This window comes from Mus caroli, unplaced genomic scaffold, assembly GCF_978045245.1.
Source record: "Mus caroli unplaced genomic scaffold, Mus_caroli_1 scaffold_2, whole genome shotgun sequence".
NCBI lineage: Eukaryota > Metazoa > Chordata > Mammalia > Rodentia > Muridae > Mus > Mus caroli.
Window position 1 is genome coordinate 176,783,229 of NW_028227257.1, and position 9,764 is coordinate 176,792,992.

Sequence of the window (9,764 nt, forward strand, 5' to 3'; positions counted from 1 at the left end):
CTGGAATAATCACCTTTAGTAAAGTGATAAAGAAAAGGACACACAAAACCAGGGCTGAGCTCATCAATATTTCATAGAGTTTGTTGTTGTTGTTGTTGTTGTTGTTGTTGTTTTAAAGGTGAATTTAAACCATCAAAATTTTAGGATCATTTACTGATTGCCTAAATTCTGTATTCTACTCAGCATCAGTAATTAAAAGCTGGCTGGCTTGCTGTGAGTACCAACAGAAACAAAATTAGTTCTATTGAGCCAAGCACAATAGTACACACCTTTAAACCCAGCACTCAGGGGAGAGAGAAAGGCTGATCTCTGTGAGTTTGGCCAGCCTGGCCTACATAGTAAATTCCAGGTCAGCTAGAACTGAACAATGAGACACTGATTCAAAGAGAAAAAATAAAATAAAATTCCCTTAATTTACTTTCTTGCCAGAAGTAATGCCATTACTTAGGGCAATTATATATAGCATCAATTATAGTCAGCCCTGGTGATGTAGGCCTGTAGTTCCAGGTACTCAGGAAGCTGAGGCAGGAGGATTACAAATTCAAATAAAAGCATCACATAATTCAAAAGTAAAAAGAAAGTTGGTAGACTATTTGCTTAGCATATGCCCAGCTCTAAATTCAGGCCCTAGTACTGCCAAAAATGAAAAGAAGAGAAGGCACCACTGAATAGTGGTGGGGCACACTTTTAATCCCAGCACTTGGGAGGCAGAAGCAGACAGATCTCTGAGTTCGAGGCCAGCCTGGTCTACAGAGCAAGTTCTAGGACAACCAGAGATACACAAAGAAACCCTGTTTCAAAAAAAAAAAACAAAAACAAAAACAAAAAAAAACAAATAAACAAACAAAAACAAGATACCAATTACAGAAAAATAGACTCTATTTTTAAATATCCCATATTATGATATAGTATTATATATGCTTTTGATTCTAAAAGTCCCTTTGTGCAAATTACTTAGAATATTGTTGTGAAGTTGTTCCAAAAGTTTATGCCAGAAGCAAGTGAATTTTTAACCTCCAAAATGTATTTTGATAGGTAAAAGATTTAAGTAAATGTTGCACATTTGAAAAGAATGACAGACATTTTCTTTCTAACGTGTCCTGAGAGTGTCTGAGGTACTTTGCAGTGCTTCTGGTTTCTGGATAAGTGAAAGCAGGCAATATTGGCATGTTTTCCAGCTAGCTGAAATAATTTGCTCTCCTCCCCCTCTCCACCTTTTTGACCTTCTCCCTACATTTCAGCAAGCGTTTAACGCCACGGCCGTCGTGAGACATATGCGGAGGCTCCAGCTCGGCAGCAGCCTGGACAGTTCAAATGCAAGTGTCTCAAGCAACCTCAGTTTGGCCAGCCAAAAAGATTGTGCGTATGTAGCAAAACCGCCATTCTTCAGCGGGCTTTTGAGATGAGTCCGGGTTGGGCAGGAGAGAGCTGAGCACGGACGGTTTGGCACGCCACATTCTAACACATCTAACCCATCTACCCAAGTCTCCCTTAGAAGACCATCAACATTCAGTTCCCACACTAGGTGATCTCATTCCCATTTGTAGATAAGAAAGCCATGGCACAAGAAGCACACAACCAAAGATACGGCCAGGGCACTTCTCGGTCTGTCTCCTTCCTCTGATTTGCCTCATCGCTCAGTCACGCTCTGGACTGCATGGTATGGACTGGAGAATATGGTAGAGTCCTCATGGCCTGGTTGCACTGATTTCCACAGTCTGCATTTTGTTATTGTTGTTGTTTTATGAGAATGATGGGTATTTGAACTTATTTATGTGCACCAAAGTGGCTTTCCAATAAAAGCAATAAGGATGCTTTTGTATCACCCTTCCACATTGCAAAGGATCTGACATCCTAGAAGGCTCTTGTAATTCTCTCCACTCCCCATCTTCATCTCCCACTAGACCATGTTGGTGATTCTTCTCGACTTCAAAACCATTGCCTTGAAGGTTCCCATCAGCGCCCCCCACCCCCACCCAACCATTGGGCATCATACACCTTCCTATTTGGCTTAGTGAAAGGGTTCCTTCCCTTCTGTGCTGAAGAGCTAGCTATCCCATGGCTGAATAAAGTAGCAAAACACCAGTAATCCCAACACTCTGAAGGTGACAGGTTCCAAGTTCAAGGCCAGCCTGGGCAAACAGTAAAACCATCTCAGAAATATAAGCTTAGGATGTCACTTGGTGGTAGAGCATTTACCTAGTATGAAACAAAGTTAAGAAGGGTCAGGGTTTGATCCCCATCCTCTTCTTCCTCCTCCCCCTCTCCTTCCTCCTCTCCCCCCCCCCAAAAGGGGCTTTTCAAATCCTGTTATCCATTCTTAACTCATACACAGTTCTTAAATTTTTCAAGGCATCACCAAGAGCTTCTCTGACACATTGCACACCTCTGGACCACTTACACTTGTTAGCCCAGACCTTTGTCATCACCCTTGGCCAAAAGAGATGCCACAGCTGACTATTCATGTCTTTAAAGGTTCATACAGTGGCATCCACAGTGACTTTTATTTTAAAACTTTATTTTATGGTTCTCTCAATGTCCAAGTATACAAAGTGGTATACCTTCCAAAGCTGTACAATAGCTGATGTACAATACAGTGGCTTTGTGAGTCAGTCTTCTGTGAGCCTGACAAACCCCCTGAGAGACATCTTACAGGAGAAAAGTGAACCATCGGCTCACAGTTTCAGTTCTTGCTGTCCAGAGTTGCCTCGTGGCAGCCAGGAAAGAGCAGGGCAGAGATCTAGGAGAATGGTATGTCCTTTGATGACCTACTTCCCTAAGCTAGGTCCCGCATCCCACAAGGCAGCTCGATTTTGAATTTATTGGTGGACTCATCCTCTGGTGAATGTAGTATTCATGATCTACTTGCCACACAACTACAGGCCCAAACTGTATAGCGTGATCCTGGAGAGACTTTATAGAAGTCATGAACGTCCTCATTTCAGAGACCTGTGATACAAAATGCTTCCTGGAATATGAATTTGGACCTGAAGGCAGAACAGACTTTTTTTTTTCATTCTAAAATTGACTATTTCATAGAGCTGTGTAAGAAATGATCTGTTGTTCTTAGCTGGTAGAGTGCTTTGTCATCCACTGTCATCCACTGATCTGAGAACCATGTAAAACAGTGAGTGCCTACCCAGCACAGGGAGTGGAGACAAGCAGGTCCTAGGGCTTGCTGGCCAGCCTAACTGAGTGGCTGAAGATCTCTATCTGAGATTAACCTCTGGCCCGTACATACATGTACACATATGTGTTCCCTACATACTCATAAGCATGACACATATATACATAAATTAAAATAATGAAAAAATTAAAGAAATGAACAATCTAATAATGATGCTATATAATCCACACCCATCTTAGTGCCTAGTATATAGATAGTGGTATGCTAGCTATCCTAGTGTATAGCAAAGAGTATATAGAAAGTGCTCAATAAATGGGACCTCCGATATCATGTGGCATGATGGACATGCTACATCGTCTTCAAATATGAAGCAATTATAATTATAAAGAAAAAAGGACCCAAAAGTTGGACCAGAGAATAAAACAATTCAACCCATGGTAGAGATTTTCCTATAATAAGAATAACGAAAGTTCAGCATCTGGTTGTATAGCTCAGGAATGGAGGGTAGAGGGTAGAGGCCCCGCCTAGCAATTAGATATGTTGAATCCCTAGAGGCCAGCACATTTGAGCCTCTTTCTGGGAAGGGGAGTGTGAATTTAATTCTCATCTGCTGTCCCTGGCAGGTCTGGCACCTTCCACGCTCTGTAGTTTCCTTTCTTCTTCGTCGGGGGTCGCAGGAGTCGGAGCTGAGAGGAGACCCAGGCCCACCACTGTGACAACAGGGCACACTGGAAGCAAGTGACCCGGCTCTGGAGGTGGAACCCAGGGGGCGGGGCCGGGGAAGGAGAAGCCCCTGGCCGGAGCAGCTCCTGCATCAGAAACCCCACCCACCCTGCATGGTGCACCTGCATAGGACTGGAAGACAGAAGTTTTTTTATGGCCATATTTTATACTGCAATTCTGATGTGTTCATTTCTCACAAACTGTACTGACTGACTCAAGGGGAGCTGGCGTCACGGGATCTGGTGCTGTATATACGAATCTTGCAAAGCTCTAACTGAATGGACCTTCTTGCTCCCCTCCCCCAACTCCACCACTTCCGCTCTCTCAGTGTAGGCAGCCGTCTAGGGTGTAATTTTTTCATGAAAAAAAAAATCAAGGTTTCAACTGGATTATTTAAATATTGGTACATGTTGTGCATTAGGAATTATTTTTTTTTTCTTTTGAGGTGTGTCTTCTTGATCTCTGTTAGTTACATGACCTCTATCATTTGCTCTTTAATAGTAGTTTTACGTTAACCTTTAAGAGATTTTTTTCCCCCTCCCAGAAGGGTTAAAGGGTATTTTTTACGAATTCTAAGAGGATCAAGAGTCTGTGTCCACTTCTAAGAGTGCACTTGTTACTTGTGTTCCTTTGCTCCCAGTCCCTTCTTCCAGAGGTCACCCCAGCAGCTGCGCGGGGCTGGCTTCTCACCGGGTGGCTTTTGGCAGGGAACCAGCAGAAACCGTACAGGCAGCTTCCCCTGAGAACTGCTTACCAACCACGGAAGATAGAGGCTTGTTTCCTCCACTCTGAACTTCAGGCTCCACATTACAGGTGAACTGCACTCCAGGAACGGGGTTCCCCACAGTGCCAAGATTTAGGAGCCTCCCTTGAAGAAGGGACGGACTGCCATCTTGTTTTTTAAATGAACCACACGCAGCCCTCAATTCTCATGGGGGATGATGGATGAAACTCTGTTCTCAGCTATGCACTTTTAAAACGAATCTCTTTATCTATTTTAATTTTTTAAAATTCATTTCTAATAGTACCCTTCAAATGGCCTATACCACACACTTTTCCCCCAACATTTTTACCCTGTTCTCTCATGAGCATTACCCGAGAGAGGAGACAGAAATGACCTTGAAGAAGAAACCTTTTATTTTAGGTGGAAAGGAAAATCACATCAAATGAGCAGAATTCTGCCCATCCCAGAGATGGCTAACTCAGCAAGACCCAGCTGGTTGGTGCACAAGCCTTCCCTTACATCAGAGGAATCTAAAACTGACAGTACCTGTGGTAGTCAGGCTATTGTGCATCCTGGTTTAACAGGGACTGAAGGATTTTCCAGGAAGTGGAACTTGAAGGCTAAAGTCAGGAATGTACATGTCATTGACCCGCATGCACAGAGGGTAGATATGGAGGAAGAGCAGGCCCAAGCATAGTCCAGGGCAAACATTCTCCATGGAGGCTCTTGGAGACCAAGGCAGGTCGTTCAAAGGCAGTTTTGCTAACAGTTCCCTTCAGCTCTCATGTCTGTCTAAAGCCTGAGCCTCATCTGCAGTCAGCTGTAGCCTGCCAAGATGGACTGTGACAGGTCTCCCTCATGACTCAGGGGCTGTCATCTCAGGCTGTCATCCTCATGCCCTTTTTATGTACTTGCCAACCATAGAAATTCCTGCTGGACAAGTAAGTCATTCTTGTCACCCCTATACTTTGCTCCCAGCCCTCTCCCATGCGTGTACACACACACACACACACACACACACACACACACACACACACACACACATACACAAACTGTCACCAGACAGGCAGCTCTGCAAAGGACACTGTATAAGATATATAAGAGTGATTTCAAACTCATTAGACATCTGGTCTACCTTGTTCTCATGTGTATCAAATAAATATAGGCCAGGTAAAGAGTAAGCCCTAGTACAGGTACCTTGCAATCAACCATGCTTGGTTCAACCTTGACACATCAGGTCTCCATGTACTTGTATAAGGCAGTGATGGCTAGTGCCAGCCCAGTAGTAGGCAAGATTGAGCATGCCGTCAGGAAGCCCATGCATGACATCATTTCCTACTGCTTTAAGAAGGGTGAAAATAAATGCCACTGGAAAGAGTCTTCTAAGAGTCATCGTGGTAGAAAGCTAAAAGTTTCACTTCCTCTTGATAGTATTATAAAATAATATATGAGAACACAGAATGGACTTAGTCTTAAGACCTGGAAATGGGGGTGACAAAGTCTTAGCTCCCCCACTCTTCTCAGATTCTAGTGATGTAAGGGGAGAAGTGCAGGACCAGTGTAATGAATGAACATACCAGCGTGCTTGGCAGTACCGTGTAGCCATACAGGCCCCATCTCAGACTGGGTTGCTAACACCAGGCTCTCCCCACACCTCCACTATATTGCCTTTTCACATTTGCTAGGCAAGCGGACATGCATATCCTCACTTGGTTATGAAATATTGAAATACTTCCAGGAGAGTCTCTCTGCTTCCTGCCTGTCCTTCCTCCAAGGTCCTGCCCTTTACCTATACTTGAGGCAGAAAGAGCAGCTAATTCTCATCCAAAACAAACCGTGAGTGGAAGCTCTCACTACGTCTCCACAGAGCCAACAGCTTCTCATTCTAAATCAAGGGATCCCTAGGGTTTGGAGCTTCATGTTGGGGTTAGGAAGTGACAGAGGCAGTGAGAGGCTAGAGGGGCAGGGAATGCCACAGAATCCCTGAGGGCATGGAGACTAGAGTTACTGAGATAACAATCCCAGTGTTGTAGGTAGCCTTTGTAACAAGCCCCAGCAAGGTTTTACCCCTTCCCACTGCCTCTAACCTAAAAGAGACTCTGACTCCAAAAGATCAACTGACATTCATATTTCTGTGTGAAAGAAAAGGACAATGGAGAAGGTATTTCAACAAACCAAAAGGTATGGATTCCTGCCCTCCACCTTGATTCTGGGTCACTTCTCAAACACTACCTTGAGGCTCCAGCTGTACCACTTTGATTGTGCCAGATATCATTGAAGATTCCTCCTTTAAAAAAAAAATAGCCAAGCCGGGCGTGGTGGCGCACGCCTTTAATCCCAGCACTCGGGAGGCAGAGGCAGGCGGATTTCTGAGTTCAAGGCCAGCCTGGTCTACAAAGTGAGTGCCAGGACAGCCAGGGCTACACAGAGAAACCCTGTCTCGAAAAACAAACAAACAAAAAAAAAATAGCCACCTCCACTTGCACACCAACTGGTAATCTAGAGATGATACCTCTCTTTAGGTATCTCTAAGTGTGGTATCTGGAAACACAGGAGTTGGCTCAGTGAATCCCAGATTCTGTTTACCTATTTATGCTTTTTGTTTCTATACTTCAGTACTGGATAGCTTGTCGATCCAAGTACAACATGGACACAGGAGGTGAAACCAGTTGGTCCTCTCAAGAGTTTTGACCCCCTCCTATAGGATGCAAAACTTGATATGGTCAGAGTTCCTGGGTGTGATGATTTTTAGCATGTTTAAACATGTCTAAAGAGCAGGACCCTGTCTCAAAAAAACAAAACAAAAAAGAACAGGAAAAGCCCACTCAGTGGAAATGACTATGGATTTTAGAGCTTTAGGCTACTCAGAACTGTAACCAAAGCTGACTTTTCACACTGAGGAGACCAAACAGGTGCCACCAGTCCAGGCTGCAGGCAGGAAGCTTAGGTGCAGAACCTCTCTGCCTTGGAGGATTTGTGAAAATGCTGTGCTGGGTTTTTCTGGGCCATGAGGAATGAAAGTGAAGATGGGTGAAGGACAGCCCCTTCCATGTCTTATAACCAGAAATCACATTCCCCAGGGTTGCATAACCACTTGCTTCCAGCAAGTGAGATGCGGGCCCCCCTTGCATGTCCTCCAAAACCAGTGCTGGGTCCCCATCCCTTCTCACACTCTGACAATTTCCCTTTCCCTTAACCACATTCCAGACCAAACACTGTTCAGTTTGTTTCCAAAATTAAAAACCAATGTATATATCTGTATGTACTCCACTGCTCTGTAGGGGGTTTCCTGGTCCTAGGGTGGGGCTGCAGGCAGAAAAGGTATTCCAATCCTTCGGTTTTCAGAATTGAACGTTTTGAGGTGATTTGCTTGGTTGGTTGGTTTTTTTGTTTTGTTTTTCAAGCTAAGCTGGGAAAGTAGATTTTGAAAGGCAAACTTACTTCCTGGTGACTCCACAAACGTTTCTGTGCGGGAAACTTAGTTTGAAATTTTCAACTCTGGGAGGTAGGCAAGTCTAAAAGAGAAGGAAGAAGAGGAAAGGCCACATCCCATCTACCAGGTCCCTTCTTGGTGGTCTCAATGCATGAACGTCTGTCTGCAGCTCTGGTGTGTGCACAGGAGCCTAGCCCCACTGTGAAGACAGCCCTGCATGCTGGCCACAGCCTGGCCTGCCTTCTCCCAGCAGAATCTTCATAATCATCAGGGAGGCCTTAGCCCTGCGCAGACTTCCCTGTGAACTCCAGTGGGAGCAGCTCAGCTTGTGGCTTTATGAGTTCTACTTCTGCAAACCCAAAGGCTGTGCATTTGGAAGCCAAATATTCAGTTCAGCATGTGGCTGCCAAGTCTGGTTTTGTGGACAAAGCAAACTGTGCAATGGCTTCTCTGTGTCTGTATTTTTCTAAGCCAAAGGGACGAACTATTGCATTGACATCCTGCCCCCCCCCCCCCCGTACTAAAGCTGCTTCTGCATTCTCCATGACCATTCTTAACCTTTTTTGTCTCTGGGGGGGATTTGTCATATAATTACTATGTCCTCTGATGTTTTACCAAACTATGTTGCTTATAGGTGATTTTATTTTCCTTATGGATGGGAAAAACAGAAAATGAGAGACATCTTTGAGACTTTAGTCAAAGACATCACTCAAAAGTTCCAAACACTAGTTAACTTGCTTCTCAATAGGAAAAAAAAATCTTAGTTTGGATAGACGATGATTCTGAGGCCCTCCTGAATAACCCTGCACTTTGGAAGACAACACCCTGGGGCAGAGCTGGCAGTCAGGCTACAAAAGAGGGGGTCGGGGGTGAGGAAGGGACTAGAACATCATCTCGGATGTTTGTCCCACACTACAGAAGCTGCAGCTCTTCTTGACAGACACTTGGCCATTTCAGGGCAATGTAAGACTCTGTCCGGTGTTATAGCAGCATCTTCAGTTTGAATGACAGGCCTGCATGTTTCAGAGAACATTTATCTTAGCCCACATTTGGGTGAGAAGACACCAAAGGTATATTCTGCCCAGAATATTGGAATAATGTCTAAATTGGCTTCTGTAGCTATTTATACATGATATAATTTGTCTCCATTCAGCTCTCTCCCAATGATGGGCATGTTTTCCCAACAGTTTCCATCAAGTCCAGGATTGGCCCACTCATTATTACCAGGCTTGCGATTGGTTTGGTTTTGGTTTTTGGGTTTTGGGTTTTGGGTTTTTTTTTAATTATTATTAAAAACATGCTTATCCAAAATATAAAAAATAAAGTAAAAAAAAAAAAGTAAAAGAAGGGAAACTGTGCATTTATCCCATGCATGTAGTAAACTCTGCAAGAAGTTTAACCCCCATAAGTTTGCGGCACTGCAAAATTGTTCATGGGTCTATGTAGCAAATGATTCTCTGCCTTGACAATCATGTATACATATCGATTTCTATCATAATGATAATGAGATTGATGACTTCTTGTTTTCCTCCAATAAAGAGAATTAATCACCTTTGGATGTGGGTTGTCTGTTTCCTATCATGAGTAGGATATTGCATTTGAACATATCTCTCTCTCTCTCTCATCACACACATACATTTGGAGTTATTTATTTGTTTGTTGATTGATTGGCAGTGGTGTGGATGGAACTTAGGGTCTTGCACACATTAAGCAACCCCTGTATATCTGAGTTTTGTCTCCAGGTCTTGATGTTTAAG

At 43.9% G+C, this 9,764-nt stretch overlaps 1 protein-coding gene across 3 annotated transcripts in view; it reads left to right on the plus strand.

The window, feature by feature from the left end:
* The window catches only part of Camk1d (calcium/calmodulin dependent protein kinase ID), a 401,559-nt gene extending 392,014 nt beyond the window's left edge, over positions 1-9,545 (plus strand). Inside the window, exons 10-11 of one of the 3 annotated variants that reach the window (XM_021150928.2) lie at positions 1,242-1,359; positions 3,751-9,545. In XM_021150928.2, the coding sequence (XP_021006587.1) occupies positions 1,242-1,359; positions 3,751-3,869 (237 nt within the window). In that variant the 3' untranslated portion in view covers positions 3,870-9,545. Of the gene's footprint in view, positions 1-1,241; positions 1,364-3,750 lie in introns of all 3 variants that reach the window. The other 2 variants (XM_021150944.3, XM_029473783.2) reach the window with 2 other exon arrangements.
* The last annotated feature ends 219 nt before the right edge of the window (positions 9,546-9,764 follow it).